Source organism: Metopolophium dirhodum, chromosome 8 (genome assembly GCF_019925205.1).
Source record: "Metopolophium dirhodum isolate CAU chromosome 8, ASM1992520v1, whole genome shotgun sequence".
NCBI classification, from domain to species: Eukaryota; Metazoa; Arthropoda; class Insecta; order Hemiptera; family Aphididae; genus Metopolophium; species Metopolophium dirhodum.
The window spans coordinates 18040215-18063152 of record NC_083567.1 but is presented as its reverse complement, the minus strand read 5'-3'; the positions used below and the strand labels follow the sequence as shown (position 1 = coordinate 18063152).

At 28.0% G+C, this 22938-nt stretch overlaps 1 protein-coding gene across 6 annotated transcripts in view; it reads right to left on the bottom strand.

The window, feature by feature from the left end:
• LOC132950760 (neurobeachin) overlaps nucleotides 1-22938 on the bottom strand; it is a 258518-nt gene that overhangs the window by 81244 nt on the left and 154336 nt on the right. For 3 of the 6 annotated variants that reach the window (XM_061022312.1, XM_061022310.1, XM_061022315.1), the window contains 30 exons: nucleotides 17793-17888; nucleotides 17585-17706; nucleotides 17317-17443; nucleotides 17090-17209; nucleotides 16341-16487; nucleotides 15628-15762; nucleotides 13772-13912; nucleotides 13508-13641; nucleotides 12903-13116; nucleotides 12612-12834; nucleotides 12408-12542; nucleotides 12139-12337; nucleotides 11377-11485; nucleotides 9943-10024; nucleotides 8913-9064; nucleotides 8683-8847; nucleotides 8432-8608; nucleotides 6811-8329; nucleotides 5765-5845; nucleotides 5258-5468; nucleotides 5044-5197; nucleotides 4674-4988; nucleotides 4523-4621; nucleotides 4287-4452; nucleotides 3987-4142; nucleotides 2994-3076; nucleotides 1949-2129; nucleotides 1283-1579; nucleotides 585-711; nucleotides 396-504 (listed from right to left, as the gene is read on the bottom strand). In XM_061022312.1, coding sequence (XP_060878295.1) covers nucleotides 396-504; nucleotides 585-711; nucleotides 1283-1579; nucleotides 1949-2129; nucleotides 2994-3076; nucleotides 3987-4142; nucleotides 4287-4452; nucleotides 4523-4621; nucleotides 4674-4988; nucleotides 5044-5197; nucleotides 5258-5468; nucleotides 5765-5845; nucleotides 6811-8329; nucleotides 8432-8608; nucleotides 8683-8847; nucleotides 8913-9064; nucleotides 9943-10024; nucleotides 11377-11485; nucleotides 12139-12337; nucleotides 12408-12542; nucleotides 12612-12834; nucleotides 12903-13116; nucleotides 13508-13641; nucleotides 13772-13912; nucleotides 15628-15762; nucleotides 16341-16487; nucleotides 17090-17209; nucleotides 17317-17443; nucleotides 17585-17706; nucleotides 17793-17888 — 5976 coding nt within the window. The remainder of the gene's footprint in view (nucleotides 1-395; nucleotides 505-584; nucleotides 712-1282; nucleotides 1580-1948; nucleotides 2130-2993; nucleotides 3077-3986; nucleotides 4143-4286; nucleotides 4453-4522; nucleotides 4622-4673; nucleotides 4989-5043; nucleotides 5198-5257; nucleotides 5469-5764; nucleotides 5846-6810; nucleotides 8330-8431; nucleotides 8609-8682; nucleotides 8848-8912; nucleotides 9065-9942; nucleotides 10025-11376; nucleotides 11486-12138; nucleotides 12338-12407; nucleotides 12543-12611; nucleotides 12835-12902; nucleotides 13117-13507; nucleotides 13642-13771; nucleotides 13913-15627; nucleotides 15763-16340; nucleotides 16488-17089; nucleotides 17210-17316; nucleotides 17444-17584; nucleotides 17707-17792; nucleotides 17889-22938) is intronic. The other 3 variants (XM_061022314.1, XM_061022311.1, XM_061022313.1) reach the window with 2 other exon arrangements.

The window sequence follows — 22938 nt, the reverse complement described above, 5'->3', positions numbered from 1 at the left end:
ACTTCAACCGCTATCGAAAACCAAACTTTCGGTGCAGGCGTGACAAAAATAATTGATTATTAAAATATTAAATAACAATAGTAGGTATATTTTTTCTCTCACGCAATTGTTTTAAATCTAAATCTATGATATTATTAAAAAATATTGATTGATTAATATGAAAAAAAAAAGAAAAAATGTTTATAATGTTATTATAATTTTATATTTTTATTACTTTTAATTCAGAGCTAATTTTATATTATTTTTATCTGTTATTGTTAGGTTTTACTACACTTATTTAGTTTTTAGTTTTTATCTAATATGTTTCCTTTATATAATTTGTAAAAGGATATATACCCGTTGATATACAACATAAATAAATAAATAAAAATAAAATAAATATTATAGGTACAAACTTCAAAATCGGCGTGTTTCAATACGTCATCAGCTCTCATCCTGTTCAATATGAACTCGGCTTCATTGGCTACGCGGACGATATGATCTTTCATGGCATGTGACAATAATCTAATAATAATAATATAAGTTACATGAAGTCATCGAGACTCAAAAAATTAATCAACCCTTATAAGTTATAATTCACTTACCGTCCTTCGTTAATGAGTTCGATAAAAGCAAGACCAGCGTGTTTTTGTAACGAATTTTGCCATTCCTGAGAACACAGCAACATTACTAGTTCGACGACCGACTGACTGTTTTTAAATGTCGTCAATCCTAAAATTAAAAATATATTATTCATTAAATCGTATTTATTGACTTTTTTCTTTTCGAAACACAAACTATTATTGAGTTAATTCTTTCAGTTAATGATTTATTTATTAAAATTGAACCATAGCATACCTATTATATTATATACATTCTAATTTATAGCAATGAATACATTTTTGTATTAACTCATGAGATCATAATCACAATTTATGTAGGTAGGTACTTATTGATTTATAGGAAATGGGAAATATAATATTATTTATAAAGTAAATGTAGGTACTTGTGCAGGTACAATGTTATTAATGTGAATATTGTAATGGAATTTAATGAAATATTATTTAGGTTTTTAATAAATTATACATAAATTATGAATATATTATATTATTATGTACCTATATATTATGTACAATAATATACCTTTATCATTAATTTATTTAGATATACATAATATATTTATTATTTCTTGAAGGAGATTGACTTGGTTTGGTTTATATGACAGCAATAACATACTTTATCAATATATTTATTGTACTAATTTTCTATGTAAATAGCAGCAAACCGAATTCAATACAATTACCTTTGCCTTCCATTAGCAATTCTTGACCATGAGAACCAACAAGGGTCTTAGACAAAAACGGAGCAAAGTCAACCATTATTTCACGTAAAAGGGGGCACACGGAACCCAGTGCTGCTTCCAACTTGTGTGTAAGAGACGCCTCTCGGTTGGGCAAATGCGTCTGATGGGGCAAATTTACATTTTTTAAACCGAAATCTTCAACGTTATGCCCAGGATTTTGCATGTTCACGTTTTGCGTAGTCGATGTTGGGACATTGACCACAGATATTTCACTGAGCGGTTTGTCTCCACGTATATCTGCCAATAAGCACAGAAATTAATTTTTTTAATGAGCAAATTTTCAAATGTTAGATGAAAAAATAATAAATTTTAAAATTACAGTGTTTAATATTGCAAAACAATATTGGAAATTTAGTTTGTTCTGCTAGTTAAATTAAAATTATATAAAACTTTGCAAATACCAGTTTTTTCTTTCATATTAATCAGCGTTGCTTACATTAAAAATGAATAAAAAGACAATTGTACAGAGCAATGAGTAGATATAAAATTATTCATTAATCGTAATTTTTGAAAATCTTATTTAGAATTAGTGTGGTTGCTCTCGCTATTAGGTAATTAATATTATAATGAGTTTGTATATTGTGTATTAATATTATACTATCTAACCTCTATGTATTCTTCCGTCATCTTCGTTGTTAGACTGAGAGTCCTCATTAAGATTTACATCGGTCCAAGCTTCTTCATTATGAGCAGATGCTATGGTACTAGCTTTGACATCAGTATCATTGCTTTCAGCATCACTGCATGCAGCTGAGCTTGTTGATGCTAATTCTTCAGAGCATGTACTCTAAACAAGCATTGATAAAAAGTATGATTATTAGGTATTATTAGTTTATAATTTATATATATTTTTTAAATATTACAATAGTAAAATTTTATTGTTTCGAAAACCTGGATGACCAGTTAAATAAAATAAACATAAGCATAGGTGCGCTAAACAAACTAAAATATAAACAACACGTTAATCAACAGTGTCGAGTACCTATATAATAATATGTATAATATATAATTTGTCAATCGTTGCTTTTGTGCATATTAATACCTAATTGTTGTGTTACAAAAAACAGTGTGTTATGGGTTGGCGCTCTAAGCCAGTACCTTTTTTGGAGCCAATATAGTTTTGTTATTTAAGACATTGCGGCGATAGCGTAAGTTATAATTGTTGAACGATGTTACTGGTGGAACTCTGAGTAGTTGCTACACAAATTAACATAAAACAACACAATAGAACAATATTCCACATTCTTGACAACAATTAAGACGCAATTGATAAATATTAAAATTTTTAACCAATAAGTACTAACACAATACACAGTTGCTAGGTAAATATTATGTGCTTTTTTTAAAATTATTTAAAATAATAATAATTATAACATTGAATTTTATTGAAACGTTATGATTCAAAGAACACTTTATCGACAAGAAGTGTATAAGCATTGAGAGTTAGTAAGTTACCTAAACTAAACAAAATTAATAATAATTAGTATTGCCAAATTTGTAAAAAATGAATAACATTTTTAAGATAAAATTGGTTAAAGGTACTTCAAAATATGTAAAATTGTAAGAGGGTATGTCCTTAGCACTAAGAACATATACATTCCATTGTTAACCAGCGAATGACAATGAAAAATAATAATAATAACTAATTTACCTTGTTGCACGGGATACTTGGCACTTGTGATGTATGATTCAAATTATCCATTGATGTCATCATCATATTATAGTCTTCCTCATCTGCTGAAACAAATTTGTATGATTTTCATAATATAACGTAAATTTTCATGTACATTGTAATTGACATGCCATCTATTTCTAATGCCAGTTAAACAAACCAAACGAACTGATTTTTTAATTAATTGGACATTTTGGAAATTAAACACGCATACTACCCTACTGTAAAAATGTAAATTGATTCCATGCATGTCAAACACAACTAGTAGTTAAATAAAAATGTAACATAAATATTGTATTACGAATTGCATTGAATAATCAATAAAATTGAAAGTATTAGTTGATTTAAACTTATTATTATATTAAAAATAAAGTCAATAAACTGAACATTGCAATGAATATGAAATAATATGACATTTTATAAGAGAAATGCTATACAATTTAACATTAACATGACTAACATATTTGGTGTGTTTAAGTATAATAAAACAGTAATTATGTAGTTTTTCTTTTTTTAAATACTAACTAATTGTAAATTTCCTTTAACGTGTTTAAACAACGTTTAGTATAAAATAAAATATAAGGACATTATTTTTTTAGTACATTTTTAACAGTATAATGCATATAGATTATACAACAAACACATACTAAATTTATATACTATAAAGGTTAAATCAGTCTTTTCAAATTCTGTAATTGACATAAATAAATATTTACAAGTCCATACACTTTGGAAATATTATCTATAAATAACAATATTTTAGGCACCAATAAAAATTTAACTGTGGGGCAGTGAGCCAAATTAATGAATGAAGATAAATACTAGCTACACTAAAAATAAATAAAAAATTGAGCGTGGAGCTTTCTATTTATTTATTTTTTTTATTTACAAGCATAACACAGTGCTATCTAAGGCCAAATCAAAAATTGGACAAGGATAAAAAAAAAAACATTTGGTAGAACATAATCTGACCTTGTTGTCCTAACGAGGGCGCAGCGTAATGTGACATAATGTTGCGGTGGCCGAAGTTATGGGGCATTTGTGGATCTATCGAGTGAGACGGAGGTAGGAATTGAGGATAGACATGATGGGACCATTGAGGAAACAACGGTCTTGTACCATGACAATCTGGGCACAATAAGAATTCAATTAAAATTCCAGTTCAAATCAATGGGACACAACATTTAAGTGCCACTAAACTAGTCTTAATGGTGTGTGAAAGGTTACGAAGTAAAATTAATATTATGATTAATTATTGGTAAAATATATTACTTGGCGGAGTTTCTGATCGGGTTTGGTTATTGTTTGTTTGAGCATTCCCGTGTATTTGTAACATTGCTGTCGGTGGTTCCAATATGTCTCTATACTTGGATACCATCAGCACAGACACAAAATAAACAATAGCCAATGATAAAAATTGTGCTTGCTTGGTTTCCTCCTAATATCAAAAATAAAACAAAAAATGTTTAATTGACTATATTATAATAAGACATAATAGAAACTTTTACCACATCTCTGTAAATAACTGCACGCAAACGATTAATATCCATTTCTTGTAATAGTTTTTCTGGATCACGTATGGGATTTGTGGAACCATCAATTAAACTCTGAAACAATAACATATTCAAATTCCAGTAATTTTACCATATTAATAATTACCTTAGGTGATGATTGACCAGCTCGTATAAGCGATTGCAAATGTAACTGTTTAGGGTTATTTGGTTGCGAAGGTAAGACCAACAAACGACTACGTTCTTTGCATTCTAAACAGTTACGCACGGCATTTGTGCATACTAATCGTAGACATTGTCGTAGTATTCCACCACTTGACATGTTCTTTTCTGTTTCTAATTCAGAAAAATTGAGAGAACTAGCAAATACCAACACGTCAGCCATGTTGACTAATCTTTGTAGTAGGGACGCAGCCACTTCGACTGTCATTCCTTGGGTAGGTTCCATAATATCCAACTCACTCTGAAATTGCAATAAAATTAACAAAATTCCATCTCAGGTTAAATGTTTTTCTTACATTAGGTGAAGTGGCAGATGCAAGCAATGGTAATAGCCCACCACAAGCTATGATCAAGTTATCTGACAACTGTGAGATCAAATGTACAGTATTGACCACAAAAATTGCATTCTCGGCTCCATTAACGAAGTCCAAAACAGATTTGGTCGAGTGGCTATAAACACAATAAATCAATTACTTGTTCAAGCTGTATTTCAATATACCAATTTGTTACCCTCTCCAGACTTGAATGTTGGATTCAAGTGAATAGAGTACATCTGATAGTAATCTTTGATGAATGTAAGACCATTTGAATTCTGGAATTCTAAAGGGAGGTCTGGATGGACCTGGATTAAACATGGGTCTCGTATCTATATTTGGAGCAATTGGTTTTTTCTCAGTCTTTTTACTTTTTTTGTCTTCAATTCCATTTACTGAAGTAGGTTCTAAAATTAAAATAATGTAATATAGGTGCTTAAGTATTTTAAAATTATATTTATGTTATTCTTAAAACCCAGATTTGAATGTAAAATGAATAATTTTATGGGAATTCCCAGGGAGTGGTCCATAGCTTGGGACTCAAACCAGCAACAACTAATTGGTCAGTTTGTGTTACATTATAATCACATTAATTTCATAAATTTCATATTTTTGTTCACTCAAGAAATATTAAAGAGGTTTATATGGACATTATAACATTTAAATTTGAGACCTAGTTATTATAATTATTTTAAATTATTACCAGGTGTTTCTAGACTCTTGTTTTCCTTAATATTGTCTGTAACACTGTCAGTCATTGGTATAGATTTAGTTTCTTCTTTTTCTAAAATATAAACATACAAATATAAGAATTTTTATGTACTAATAACTAATGAATGACCTAAAAAGACATTATTCTAATCTGTATTCTGGAGTATAGTCTTCTTGCCTATTATGTTAGTTTCTAATATCTTGTATTAGAACTCTAATAGTGAGCTACTAATCGTAAATGTATTATCTATCTGTACTTGAGCCTAAATTGATAGTCTTGAAAATGTTAAAATGACTTGTAAAACAAAAATAAAATCAATAAAAATTACCTATAAATTAAAAAATTATCATCATTAATTATATAAGACTATAATACAGTCGAACATGGTTAACTCGAAGTTGAAAGGACCGACCAGAAATTTTGACTTATACAAGAATTCAAGTTATCCAAATACAATACAACTATAGGAAATTCTTGGAACCAGTGAAAAAAGTTTGAGGTATTGACGATTTTGTCTTATTATATAGACTTATGTCTATGCGGCTTGGAAATTATAAAACGAACAAGTACTTACAAGCCACATGGCAATATTCTACACATAATTAATTAAAATTATAAAAATAATTGTAAGTTAGGTAAAATTGCAAATTAAAATGTGTTCCATTGTGTCACATAAAGTTCTTAAACATAACCGTAACTAATTTTCAGCTAATGATCATCAGATTGATGTAACAAATGTTTTTTGAAATCGATATAAATAATTATAACAGTATACAAGGTATACCTAATACAATAATAATCACAAGCATAATAATAAGATCTCGGTTAGACATTAAGGTATTCAGAATGATCGCTTTTTTTGTGTTGGGATCCCATGTAGAAAAACTACATCCCTGGGTGAACACCAAATAGCCAGGTGTGCCAGACCGACACTGCTATGGATGCCCTTAGATAACATGGTTATCAATACTAGTTTTTAAATACTAAATAGTAAATACCATTTTTGAAAAATATGTCAATATTATCATAAATTATACCTGCTACGTTGTTCACATCTTCTTTACACTCATTTTCTGTTTTATTACAATTTTCAATAATTTTGTCATTTTCTATGTCAACTTCATTTTCTTTTACAATTTTGACATGTTCTATTACTTTATCCACATTGTTATTTACGTTATGGATGTTTTCATTTGTATTATCAACATTGTCTTCTATTTTATCAATATTTTCTTCTATATTATTAACTTTTTCTTCTACTTTGTTATCATTTTCTGCTACATTATTAAAATTGTCTGCTACTTTATTAACATTTTCTTCAACTTTAGTATCATATTCTGCTAAATGTTCATTATCCTCCTCTTTTATTTGTTGTTCTATGATTGCTTCTGATGTGTTATTGGACGGAATTTCCACTTCATTATTGCACTCTATGGACGGATTCAATTGAGACATAACATCATCATTAACAATGCTGGTAAGATCATTTGCATTCAAATTGATTTTTTCTAATTTTTTTTTCGGTGTATCATTAAGTTCATTTGGTGTTAAATATGCCTCTGAACAATCACTATCGACAGTGTCAAATGTTTGAACTGTTATCACAGATATTGGTTGAGCAACAATATTTTGCTCAATATTATTTTCTACGCCATTTTCATTAATTTCATGCTGTAAACATTCTGAATTCATGATTGTTTCACTATCACTACTGTTACTAATACTGTCTTGATTTAGATCATTGCCATTTATTTTTTCTTTCACACTTTCATTAGATCCTGAATCAATCATTACCGCAATTTTAATATTTTCTTTTTCGGTAATACTATTATCTTTAAGATCTTCACTTAGCAAAATGTTAATACTATTATGTATTTCAATATCTTTAGATACTATGTCTTCACCATTAGATACTATATGGTTTTCAATTATTACATCAAAATTACGTTCAGTACTTTCATGATCAACAGGTAAAATGTCACCATTAACTTGCAAATATTTTTCAGTTGTTGAATTGTCTAGCTGAATACTATTTTTGACAGCAGTATTCAACATTTTAATTTCTTCTGAGATATTCAAATGTGTTTTTACATCTTCAACCACTTTTAATGGAATCACATCATTAACTTGTTCAATAATATCGTTTTCATTTTTCTCGTTTAAATCTAGTACATCTTGTTTGTTTTCTATTACAGTTGGGACTAATTCATCAATTGTTGTTTCATTAGGTGATTCTAAATTTTCATTTTCATTTTCTTTAAAAACATCTTCAAGTTTATTATCAATTTCTTTTGATATTTCTTCATTTGATTTTACAATTTCTATTGTGGAGCTTAATTCATTACTCTGAGTTTGGGTTTTTAAGGTGTTATTCTCTTTTTTACTATCTGTAAAAGTTTCTAGTTTTGTAGTTTCACTTAAAATCAATGGTTCTTGATTTTCAATTTCACTCTCTCTTAATGTAGTTTCAGAATTTGTTAGTAACTCTTGTTCGTCTTTTTCTTTACATTCTTTGAGCGCTGGAACGTCTTCTACAGGTGTACTAATAGTAGATTCCTGAAATAACAAAAAGGAAAAATTATAGTTATTTTAATTATATTTTAATTGTATTATCATAATATATTAGTATATTACTACTGAATTAATAATTAAACATACTGGAGTTTCAGATGGAGAATGATTTATGGGTGGTGCTGGAGGTTGGTTTTCCCAACCAGATATGGTACTGATTGGACGTTGCTGACGTAGACGTGGGTCTGTTATGTTGTCACTACGTTGGCGCTCATAGTGTTCATACATTAAAGCAAACTGAAGTTTAAACTCTTCAAAGGATACCTGTAATTATAATGTTACATTTTAATTGAGGGTTTTGCTAAAATTATAAAAAAACCATTAATTATAAAAATTACCTTTGAATGTACAATGGCTAAAGTGTCAACCCACACTCGCCAACCACCATACTCATGTTTGATAGCATGATGAAGTAACATAGTGAATAAGTTATATACCATATCAGACACTTTTTGCTCTTCACACGTTCTTGGATGAATATACGCCATTGCTATCAGCCATTCCTTGTATAAATAAGAAATTGATTTAACGACATTCAATTAAAATATCCATGAATTCAGTAACTCACTTGCCAAACAGACATTTGCAATACTGTTCTTCTATTCTCACGATTATTACTACAAAGTATTGTCATGTCAGATAAAAACAGTTTCTTTACTTCTAATAACTGCTCGGATGGTTTGGCTTGACGAATTAGAGTAGCTACTACTTTAAGAATCACTAGAATAAATAAAATATTAAACACATTAAAATATTTTATTTTACTAGAAAATAAAAATAAAAAAAGTAGGTCAGCACATTTCGGTGGTGGATGTTTGTCCATCGTCCCTTCGGGCCTCGGACAGGATAGTGTAATTTTACTGTATTCGATTTGAATGCAATGATTGCATTCGATAAAAAACAATTCTGAGCGGACGAGGGAATCTTTTTTATTTAATTTTATTCGTTTCTATGGTGTTAAACAAAGCGTTTTAAGAACAGCTTAAGAACGATATATATAAATAGGTAATTTATATAATTATAATTATAATTTATAATTTGGAAATATCAATAAAATGAAAAATAATATAAAAGAAAAGAAAAAGCTCATAAGTCGCTCAAATGTTTTGAAAATTTTACCATGTCTATATAGGTAAGGCTAATATAAGTAAACAACCCAAATTTCAAGTTTATAACCGAATTACACCAAAAAAACTCCCAAAATTAAAATGTCTATAAATAGCTGAAAAATTGCTAAAATTGTCCGAACTTTAAACCGTAGGAACAAAATCTAAAATACAACAAAAAATATCTCTTGTCATTTTTCATTTGAAGCAATATTTCTGGTAGAAAACGTTGTCCGTAATTATTTAATATTATAAAATCGTGAAATTTTACGTTTTTTCTCCTTTAACCGCTTTTATTTCGAGTAGCGTTTCGAAAAATGACCTCTCTAAAGTACCAGCTCAAAAACATTACCTTTCAGAAAAGATGCTATATTTGATTTACAGAATAAAAAAGAAATAAACATCATTGTAAAACCATTACATTCCTAGCTCCTCTCAGAATCTAAAAATTATTATAAAATAACCCAGATATTTGAAAAAAAAACAACTTACTAGGATTTTCTAATCTGCAATTACTATCAGGTTCTGGATGCCTAGTATAAAGTATTTGTTGACTAATCCGTTCGGTTAATATCTAAACAAAACAAAATAAATATAATATAACAAAAGTATAGTTTCACTATAATAGTACTAATACATTATTATATGATAATAGAACTATAGTGACTCAACCGTTTTATTATTGAAACTATTTGTATTTATTAATTAAAAACATTAATATTATGTTTAAAGCTAAAATAATATAATCATTGCTCTAAATTATGTAACTGATCAATTTTTAGAAGATGTTAACTACATTGTATTTTAATTAAATACAGTAACACACGGAGATGGATTTGTACTACATAATATTTATTTTAGTTTTATTGATACAATTTATAAAACCCAATTAAATATTTTAACAAATACATCAATATTGAGTGATTTTACAAGAAAAATGTTAAGATAATGACATGCACTACATTTTGTTCACCAAAAAAATGACATCACGACTTATGAGAGAAATAAACCAGGTTTCAGACATACCTCCTACATAAGACACCAAATGTTTACACAAGATAAATTACAACTTCATCTGTGCAGTAAAAAAAAATGTATATATTTGATAAAATATTTAAATGTTTTAATTCTAAGAGATTAATTAACATTAAAAGTATGTATTTATTTAAAATATGTGTTTCTTAGACCTATAAATGTCTATGATATGTTTACATTAAAAATGGGGTGACTTTTGTATGGTTACATTTGATACTTCAATGGTATAAAAATTTGGTATCCAAAATTATTACGGAAAATTTAGTTTTACCTTTAACAATATTGGATTGAAGTTTTCTTAGTTAAACTATATTAAGGTTTCAAATTTCTAGTCAGCCTTTGTATATTTTTATTGCAATAATTAAATCAATTTTACGTATTATAAAATCAGTAGGAAAAAAAAAGTGGTCCAATATATTGATCCATTGAAATATCCCCTAGGGTATAACACTTGAACAGTTGAGCAGAGCAGTGTTTTTATTATATTTTTATTATATAATTTTCAAAATCATATAAAACTTATAAAAAGAGATGACAAATATGATTCACTAGGGAATATAGCAAAGAAATTTATTCTGAGCAATAAAAACTTTACCACTATGGCAATTGGGTAGGTAAAAAAAAACCCAATTTATGTCACTCTACATATTTTCTTCTTAAGGAGACTTCATTATCATAACTTATGAACATTTATTCTAAACTTGAGTTGGTTGGAATCAAATTAGTCAAGTAAGTATACATGTTTATGTTTTACAATCAATTGTATAATAGTTTTATAAATATGTAGTATTATATCATATACATTAAATTACAATTTAAATAGGTAACAATAGATGTTTTGACACATTATAATCTTTTTAGTAAAACAAATATAATATGTTTCTTACTAACCTCATAAAGAACATTATAAGTGGGTAGTGTAATAGTTTCTTCGTTTAACATTAAACGTTCCGACAGCAAAGTATATAAATTATAAGGACTCATCACATCATATTTTCTTCTAAAATAACAAAACAATAATAACTATTACTATTTATAATATATTTTTACCTTTAGATATATAAGACTCGGCTGAGTTCATTTACTTTTTCATAGAATTTGTATAAAAAAATAACACTATTATTAACATTTAATTTATATTTTTAATTTGCCTACAATGTGTTTAAAATCTTTATAATATATAAATTTAGATGTTTTTTAAAAAAATGGCTATATCATATTCTTATTGTAATCTCGCCATGGATTTTCATATTAGTTGGCTTTTTACCAAAATATTTTGAATTACTTACAAAAAAGGTATATCTATATATAAGTACATTTTTCTATTTTTCAATGTATAGGTTGGGTTAGACATTTATCAAGTTTCAGCTTACATTTTTTTCCTAAAAAATATGTGCACTTTAAACGGATAATAAATAATATTGATTATATTTATAAAATATAAATTTAATGTTTTAGCCAAAGAAATTTTATATTTATGCAACTGAAATATTGTTTTTTTTTTTTGTTATTCAGAAAGAGATTATTTTCTATCTGTATACACTAAAAACAATTAGTAGTATACTAGTATGTACAAAAATAGAGATATTTGACTATTAATATGAATTATATTACTTTTAACTTAACACAAAATGTTTACTTTCATTAACTTACTTATGCGTACTGCGGCTCAAGAAGAATCCTAAGAGCTTTAGAGCTTGAAGTCGAATTAATTGGCTTTCTGATGCCACTAGTTTAAATACACATCGTACACCATGTTTTACGTCAAAAGCCGGTATCATAGATGCTGGCTGTTCAGACATAAGGGACATGAGAGTTTGAAGAACATCGTGTAGATTTTCATCCTCACAAACTATAAGCACATGTAAAAAACAAAATGAATTATAATGTGAGTTATATATTAGTTAACAATTTATTCTCACCAGTCGTCAAGTAATTAATAATACTCTGAAGCTCGTCTTCTTTTAAACCTACGCCTAACATCATTAGTTGCTTAAGAAACAATAAAATGTAACCTCTAATAATCAATATGTCTTTTTGAGCGGGCCGAGGGCCGTCTAGAATAAAAAAAAAAATTTATTAAACAACGGAAAATTTTAAAATATTAGGGATATTTGTATATTTACCAAGTCCTTTTGGTATTATACCGCTCTTATTCCTTGGATTCACTACCCAGTAGTAATATTTAAGTGTATGAACAGTTTGCAGTACAGTAGATACTCGCCGTACGTTTGAATAAATTTGAGTGTCAGAGAGGAATTCTGTTGCCAGATACGTGTAAAGCCTAGTTTGTACATGAGTTGGTGTGTATATCCACAGACCGGGATTGAAAAGTATATGATCGAGGAGCTGATCAAAATCAAATAAAAATTCTCACATAAACACGGTCTCATCAAATGTTTGTCATTATAATTTACCTGTTTTAGTAGTAACTCATTGTTGGGTGTAAGACAGGTGACTAGGTGTTTTGTGAGCCGTAAGAATGAACCCAATACTTCTAGCGTCAGATGATCCCTAGATGACCTTTGTAACATATAACTAATGACTAGAAATCCACGGTTTTGAATCATGTGCTGTTGTACAGTTTGTGAAGTTTCAACCATATCACAAATGAAACCTAATAATTTCCAGCTGAAAAAAAAAATTTAAGTTGAAATTAATTTAAGTTAAATCTCTGGTATAATTTAATTGTATTGTGTAACAACTTATTTATAATACTTTATTTTTTTAGGATTTTACCAAAGTATATTTTGGCTTAAAACTGAATCAGAAACTAATTAAAACCCAACACAATTTTAAATTAGAGTTACAAATTATTCAAAATTATATTTAAGTTGAATGTTATAAAGTTAAAACCAATTTATAATTGAAACGACAAAAAAAAATAATGATGATTACTTTTTAATTTGTAATTTTCTTCACAAAGCTAATTTAATAATAAATGTACAGTGTTCACTTTTAAAAGTGAAATTGTATATTATACCAAACATTTAGACTAAAAAAGTTGAATGTACATGCATACCATATAGAAGCATCTTTTTTATCCATAGGTTCTGCGGATAAATCAAGTTGAGCAAATAACGGAAACAGCACCTGTATACCACCAACAGAGTTTAGGGTACTGTGTATGGAATGGGTAATGACAGCTTTCACATCCTGATAAAAAAAATATTAATAATTTTTTTTAAAAATAAGTATTGTTTCGTTACTGAAGATGATTTAAAAATAATTATTTGACTATTTATATTATAACACATATAACAGTATTTATTATAAAATGTAGTACCTGCAACATGAGTGCATGTGGTGTGTGCACAAAATATGATGCATTTCCTTTTGGGGTTGATTGCAAACACAGTTGGCCATCGGTCGCTACAGGATTATACATGAATACTATTGCATTTGACAATTTACCATCATATAAAACCTAAAATGAAATTGAATTTTAACATGACATGTAAATTAAAAATATATATAATATACGTGTGATGTCTCTGTACAATTTAATCAAGAAATAAATGTATATGAACCATCTACAAGTACAATACATTTATTTGATGTTGATCAGTCTTAACTGAAGTCCCATACTCACCTTTGACTTATCTCAACCACTCAACTTTAATGTATAAATAAAAATAAAACTGATCTGAATAAATATTTTGTTCATTTTATCTACTCATATTAATAAATGCAAGGATACCAACAATGAATGATTATAAAATAAAATGGCTTAATGCTACCAATAAAAAGGGTAATGTATCTACATTATTCAATTTTCAAAACAGCACTATATTTTCCTATCAACTTTAAGGTTTAAATAAATGAATGTGGGTAGGTAAAAATACAAAAAAAAATACACAAATTAAGTCAAAATCTAATCAAATAAATTCCTCATTTTATACATTGTATAATATATAAATTTACTGTAGTTGCATAGTAAAACTATTTATGAAAAAATACAAAAACAAGCACGTAAAAGTCCCATTAAAATAAAAAAAAAAACAATGGCAACAATACTCAAATGAATACGCATTATGCATACATGTTTTTAATAAAACTTTATAAGCTTACATATTATGTAGACACCTTAAATACATAATATGTTTAGTCTATGCAGTCAACAAATGTGATATAAACCAACTCTACATTTTTTTAAATATATGATATACAAAATGTACCTGAATTTCAATATAATAAAAACAATTATTGACAGATTTAGTTATGGAAGGACTGGTATGAAGTAATTTATTGTTTTTGTTTAATGGGACGAAGAATGATATAATAACTCACTCACAAAAAAGAATACCATGGAGTTGATTAAAAATTATTTTATTTGGCTCGTGGTTTAGTCTCAATTTTTTTTTTATTCTATTGTATTATAAACTATGATTATATTATGTTTGTTCATAATCAATAAGCAAATACAGGATATATATTATATTTATTTATTTTCTTTGTACCTTGGAAAATCTTAGTAAAATTGATTCAATTTTTGGAGACTTTCGTGGTCTATAATATTAGATTATCAAATTTACTGAACACTCATGAATATAAAAGTTTACATTATAAATTCTCCTTTGATGTCTCACGAGGAGTATGAGAAATCAATTTTTGCAGAATGTTCAGAGTTCAACTATCTATATTGGTTTTTTTTTTCAATAAATAAATTAGATGGGTCCAAACAAAAAAAAAATGATACACATAATATAGTATACCTAATATAAAAGAAAAAAGCAGCCAAATGTCATCCCAAAGTATGATCAAGCATAATAACAATATTCCACTTATACTTTCAAATCATTTGATAATCAAAGTTTTAGAATTAGAATTATTTAAAATTATAATTTGTAAAAGTTGTATTGTATTATAAAATAAAATAAATTGTTTATGATGTGGAAAAATTTAATTAAATAAACCTTCAAATAGAAAGAAAATTTGAGCATGATTATAGATATATCAAATTGCGTTTGAAAAAATAATTAATAATGTTTTACAAAATACCAAATGAAAATTCCTACAAGAAAAATATTACAGGAACTTCAATCCCAATTTTACAACCATATATCACCTGAAGCTAAAAACAAACAAAATTAATTAATACAAAGTGCATAATAAAAAAAACAAACAAAACAAAATCCTTACAGAACTATCGACAGCGTGTTGGGGCATGCGAGAAATATCTGAATTCTGGGTTTGGCTCAAATTCTTAAATTCACTCACCCTTTTGTGGTTCTCTGGTAGACTTAAATGGCATTCATTATCAAAACGAAATTGGCACTAAAAATAAATAAGTTAATATTAATAACATTAAGCAAATATTTGAACAAAAATAATACAATTGAAAGGTTAGGATTAAATTAAAATAACTACTGAGCTGATCATTAATGTTTTAGTTCAATAAAATAGTAACATTAGTTGTTAATAAAGCAAACCAAAGTTATTAATTATTAGCAGTAGATATATCTACCATAAATATGAATTAATATACAAGCCTTATTAAAAATGAAATAGATATTAGAGGAGTATTAGGGAAAATTTTACAGAAGAACACAAAATATATTACATTGAATTAAAATGAATACGCTAAGAAGAATTAATTTTTTTTATTACTATTCTTAATTAATAAATCTCGGTACAACTTAGAATGAGATCAACTCATTCCTCGCATTTCAGATCCCAATATTGATCAACAGTTTAAAAAAGGTTTTATAGTTGTTAAAAGTTTTATTAATTTTGACATAAACTATTTCTAGAAAGTTGTAAATTTGGTTTGAAACAAAAAGTAAGTTCCCGAAAATGTTGTTATTTTATTCATTAACATTTAAAATGTAAACTTTTTGTAGATAGGTACTAACTTTATATCCTGGACCTAATCTATGTATGGCACATATTTGGTGAGTTGTCAACGCTTCGCTAAACAAATAGATGGCTGACATTTGACCGCAAAATACACGGTCCTCGTCCAGTTCCGGCGTCGCTCCAATGTAACATTTATCGAACGGCTGTTTCACGATAGTTACAATACAGTAATTATTAGGTCATAAGTCGTAAAATAAAATATTATTAAATCCATAGTGTAATAGACGGACGATATGCTCGTCATATTGTAGGTACCTACACGCAGTAGCATATGCAGGATTTTAGTTCGGTTAGGGTTTTACCAAAGATTAATCACAGACCATTGGGGAGGGCGGCGGGGATTCACCCCAGTTTACATAATTTTTTGCTGAACAGTTTTTATATATATTTGGTCAAGACAAATAAAAGAGTTCGACTCAAATTTAGTCTACGTTTAGAGTATTTAACCTGGGCATCTATAGAGCATCTTCAGGCTGTAATAAACGGGGTAATAATCGATGATACGACAATTGTGACAGACGTTTAGCAATGTTCTTTAATCAGTCAAAAAAAAAAACTAAAACTATGATTCTTTAATGTATTACCATTTTACTGTTAAAAATTATACTAGTAATTAATCTTCGCTGACTATGGTAGTAAATAAGATTTTTTTTGTAAAAGAATTTTCAGGGGAGAAGTTAGAACCCTAGAACCCCACCCCTGCGTACGCCACTGCCTACACGTCTAGGTGTAATGATAAACGTACCTCATTGGCCGACACGAACCAAGCCATTTCTGTACTCGATGCCAGTTGACCGTTCACCACGCATTTGATTTCGCTTTTCGTCCATCTGTTGTAAATGTACACAATGGCTATCATGTACCACTGCAATATAAATAAACACACATAGACGGATGTATAATATCAATTATAAATGTTCCCGTAGGACGACGAGTATATGGTTCGGGCGCAACAGAGGAGCACAATTTTACCTTCCGGGGTTGAAATTCATATTTTACGCAGTGTTGGAAACCTTTGCCTTTTATCTTCATGGAAGTCAACACCAAACAGTTTCCCACGAAATGCGCTGAATACCCGACGCCTTTACTCGTTTTGAAACTGAAAAAGTAGCGAGAACTGTATGATAAGACTTTCATATTGGGAAAAAAAAATAATTAAATAAAAAACAACGACGAAGATTCGTTTTGAAAACAGGTAGGTTATATAGGTAGCAAACCGCATAGTTTGCAATCATATTACCAGTATAGATACGGCTTTTCGCGTTCAATGTTCACCGAATTTATGGGATCCAGTCGAAACCACGTACAGAACGTAAAACCGTTTTCGTATGGCCATTTCGCTAACGGTGGCAGAACAATGGCCTGCGAAATAAAAACGAATGAGTTAAAAAAATAATCGAGACGACGTCGAACATATTATAAACGCGGCGTGGTTAGTTGTCGCTTACCGATCCCTTTTTTCCGGGAAAACTGAAGAAGACATCCGGACCATTCCTTTGCGGCATCTGTCGCAAAACGTTCAAGAGCTTGGTGGAGTGTTTTGGCTGTGAACACACAAGGGAAATCATCAATTACGTCGTTTTCTTCGCAGATAGTTATATCGTATACATCCTCCTCATGCATTTATAAAATCTAGGTGGTTCTGAGGTGACGCGGGTCACGGGAAATTCGAATTTATTTCTACGAGACGTGGTTTATTTATTTTTATTAATGACTTTGCCAGCACAGGTGAACAATAATGTCATCGGGACAAAATAGATATTAAATAATTATTATTGAATGGACGACTAACAATAATAAGAAGAACAATATAACACTTTTTTAATACTTGTCCTATCTAATACTATTTTATAATAGTTTTTTTTTTATATATAAATTGATCTAAAACTTCAGCAGCTAAGGCCGTTTTTTACATTTTTATACAAAGTTTATATCTATAACATAACATTATTTTTTTAAATATATTTATATAATTTATATAATATATGTACTATGTACATTGGAAGAATGTTATAGAAAGTAGACACTGGGCCGGACAACCAAATTTAGCAATAGTATTTTTTATAAGTATAGGGGGTACATTAAGATATTGTGCATCTATAAAATAACTGAATACGGTAGGTACCTATTTGTGATTTTAATTATAATAAAAGAACAGATAGATACTAATAAAGAAGAAACTTATAACAATAATTAGATACTGAAAAAAAATGTTATATTTAAATTTTAAAAGGGAACCAATAAGAGTTATTTTTTTAATATTTATATTCATGACAAGTATACTGTTAAATACATATTACATACAGTTTAATAATATATACTTTATAAATAATGAATAAAATATAAGTTTAGTTTTTATATGTTTTTTCTACGCAACGACCTTAATAATTATTGATTTGAACATTTTAAAAGTATATACCAGTAACAAAATAGTACCTATACGAAGATCATAGTTTAATGTGTAAGTTCTTAAATATATACGACAATATTTCCGTTATAAGATATTTTTAAGTGAAACAGACAAACCAAAACAATTTTGGATATAAAATTAATTCAATTTTTCAATGTAAATATTTAGGTACAAAAAGTTATAAGTAAAATAACTAACCATCAAAAAGCGGCACACATCAAATATATAATTTCACACAAAAAATATTTTTTCTGTTTGAAATATTCAAAATATTCTACGTTTAATATAGGTACATTAATTACATTTATATCCTTAAACTGACAAAAGCTATTATTATTCAATCGAACTTATAAACTTACGATTACATTTCTAATAAATATAACGTAGGTATATAATAATATCTATTATACAAACATATTATTATGATATATATAAGGTAGAATATTAGGTACCTACATAAATCAAATTTTTTCTTAATGTTTTTTACTTTATACGTCCTAACGTTTATAACCAAAAACTTATAGTTTTGAAAATACAAAACGTATATATTACACTAGCAAGTGGGATATACAGAAACAATAAATTGTGGTGTAAAGTCCTTTAAAACAATCGCTGAGACACGCGTTTGATTTATAACACGAAGCACAATAGATCCACAAAATATAATTTATATACTTAACACGTACTTTTTCAAAATGGTATTTAATGGCATATTCACTAATTATTTCTAGTTTGAAAAGTATTTAAACAGTAGTACCAATAAGTACCTATGTTATAATATTGCATAAGTTGTAATTTTATAAAAATATTATATATGAACTGCAGTGTTCATATGGCGAACACCGTAAATATTTTCGATACGCGTAGAATTTTAATGACTGCCAATAAGCATAGGTTATGAGCATAAAATATTGTTGTGTAATAATTACTTCCTCGTATTTCAAATAATAATAATTTAATACAACTAATATGTTTTAATACATTGTATAGTACATACCCACCATTTGCATATTTATGTAACAAATAGTTTTTTATTACATTATAAATATGATTTACAGTGGTTAATTTAATCTGTAAACACAATTTATAATAGTGAGCTACCTAAGTAATGAGCATAAATTATTATTTATTTCAAACGATATTTCGTTTGTATGGAAGCTATTTATCTATAAGAATAAGGAATAAGAAAAATAATACGAGTGGAATACGCAGTAGTATATAATATAACGGAAACCCTGAAAAAAAAACATAACTATAGATGGGTACTTCCTATATTACTCTACTGAACTCATCGTCTTTACAATATTGATGTGATGAGAATACATTGGCGATGCAATCATGTAATAGCAGTTAATAAGAACTACCTGAACCAACTTCTCTATACCCATTGGAGCACAATAATATATATCATCGACTTTGTGCGCAAAACAGTTTTCCACTAGCGAAACTTATTATAAGTGATTTATAATAAACAACCGTAAACGACATTAAACGATACAGAACTAAAATGTAACTCAATTCATTCAATGATGAACTTTTAATATTTTAATACAACTCATATTGAGCTCATAAGTGCATAATATGAATATATAATTTAATAAATAATAAAGATATAAGTATATAGTATAAGCGTACAACTCGGATACTATTTTTACCCATAATAATAAATAATCAAAAATATATTTCCATCAGCTTGATAAGGGTTGTTGACACGTCATATCCGTAATATTAATACCGATACCTATATTTTTTTTTAATCATTAAAAGTATAATTTATTTATGACATAATGTAAGCATAAGATCTTTTACAATATTTAGATATATAGTTATTACGTAGGTGCTTGTTTTTACACCCACTTAATTCTATTATATTTAATGGATATTTTTAATCTCGAGTCGCTCATATATAAACCATACGCATAAATATATTTAAATCGATAAAATCGCTTTCAAAAAACCTGTTTGCATTACCTTCTGTTAAATTTAGTTTATAAATTCTAATTTCAAACATTTACACCAAAATTTTACATTAAAAATATTTAAGGAAAACGAATTTAATACGTCTTTATGCTTAAAAACAACGTTTAGTTTTTTAAAAATTAAAAATCGATCACATTTTGAATGAGAAGATATCAAATATATATCTTATTTTCAGCGGACGTTCAGATTACAAATCTGCATGCAACTTTTGGAGCGCTATCTTCAACTACCTATATACCTATACAGTGCGTTCATATTTCAGATTTAAATTAATTCTTATAAATTGATATAAATTATTTTGAATACCAAAAATAATAAAACTTGACTATGGACAAGTATAAAGTAGTTTGTGGTGGTTGTGGTAGGCAGTTAATTCAGCAAATACCACGACAATAATGTTTAAGCATGTAGGCAGTAGGCGAGATAGCCAAAGGAAGTTAGACAAACAGTGGTCGGTAAAATAACAACAGTTTATAATAATTTGTTTACGGGAAATATGAATAGGTAATAACTAAAACGATTAATTAAATAAACGTAGTATATTCAATATAATATGTTAAATATTAATTTTCAAAAGATAAGCAGTTAAAAAGATTTGGAATGAATAATATGATATACTATATCCAATGACGTGAAATATAAATTTCATCGATCGTCGATATTACACAGAAAAATATTATAAACCCACCTACACTATTCATATTTAGTTTTTGAAAAATAATGACATATATTTAAAAAATATTATATAACATAATATAATAAAAGAAAAATATAGCTGACAGTATTAATGAACTGTTATTACATTAAACATTTACCTACCTAACAAAATTATATTTTTTATGAAAAAAGGTATAGGTATGTACATATGTTGAAATAATAATATTATACTACCTAGTAATTTATACCTAACCTAACATATACAACGATAAACGTGAGTTCATGCAAAAGTTATTAGGTGTGCGCCCGGCGCATAGAACGTTCAATAAATTTGGAGTGCAACTTATATATTGTGCTGGAATAACACGATGTCTCATGTCCGATACAAAACAAACCGACACCAGAAAGCGCTACGCTAATATTACACGCCAGTATCGATATCTCTAGCTCTATTATGTAATATACGTTTACTCGGAACGTCGAATCAGACGTGAAAACGAGATAGCCCCATTCCAAACGACGGATTTAAGTATTAAGTATATATATATATTGTAACGCCCCAGATGAAAAATTGCAACAGTCATTCGGGTCGATCGAATACAAACACTCAAAACACTCTCACACACACATACTTGAACCAAGTGTATATTAAAGGTTATGTGAGGCATACATTCAATGGTCTGATGCCACAGGAATCTTAATAAAACTCAATGCTGTATACGATGAATACCTACGATCGTGCCATTAAATATATATATATATTATGTAGTTTATTTACAGGGTGATTCGACAAGCACTACTTACCATCATTTTTCTCTTTTAATAGTGCATTTATTTAAATTCTGTTTTTTTTTTTTTTTTTGAATTTTTAAATATGAGTAGATTACCTTTGATAATTTTTGAGATTCTTTTAAGTTACTTAAAAAGTGCCCTGTGATGATACAGAAACCTGTTTTTTTTTTCAAATGAGAACTCCCTTTATTTACTGTAAATTATTTAGTACATCATTTTTTTGAAAATGTTTATGTGGGTACCTAATCCAAAATTCTAACGAGTACTTACTTTATTATTAAAATATTTATACAAAATATAACAGTCATTAAAAATGGTTCTCAAAAACTACTCATCAAATTTGTTGTTTCACAATTAAGTGTTTCGATTAATTATATTCACTAAATAAATAAATAAATAAATAAGTTTATAGTATAAAAGAGGTTCTTATTTTAAAAAAAAGGTGGCATCTCCACGCGATACTATCATTGAGTAGTAAAAAATCTCAAGAATTTGAAAATATGGTTTTAAGTCTTAACCTACCTGCCATACATATAGTTAATATTTTCAAAAATCAGATTTTGAACTGCATTATTGAAGAAAAAAAGGAGGTGAACTAGCATGGTGAATCACCCTGTACATCTAATATGTTTCAGTGTACATATTATACAGACAAGCACCAATATCATTTTCTCTCGTCTTCTACCCTCCGATTCCAGAAAAACACCCCGTAATTCACCCATTAGACCACAAGCTAATGGAGTTTTCATTTCATC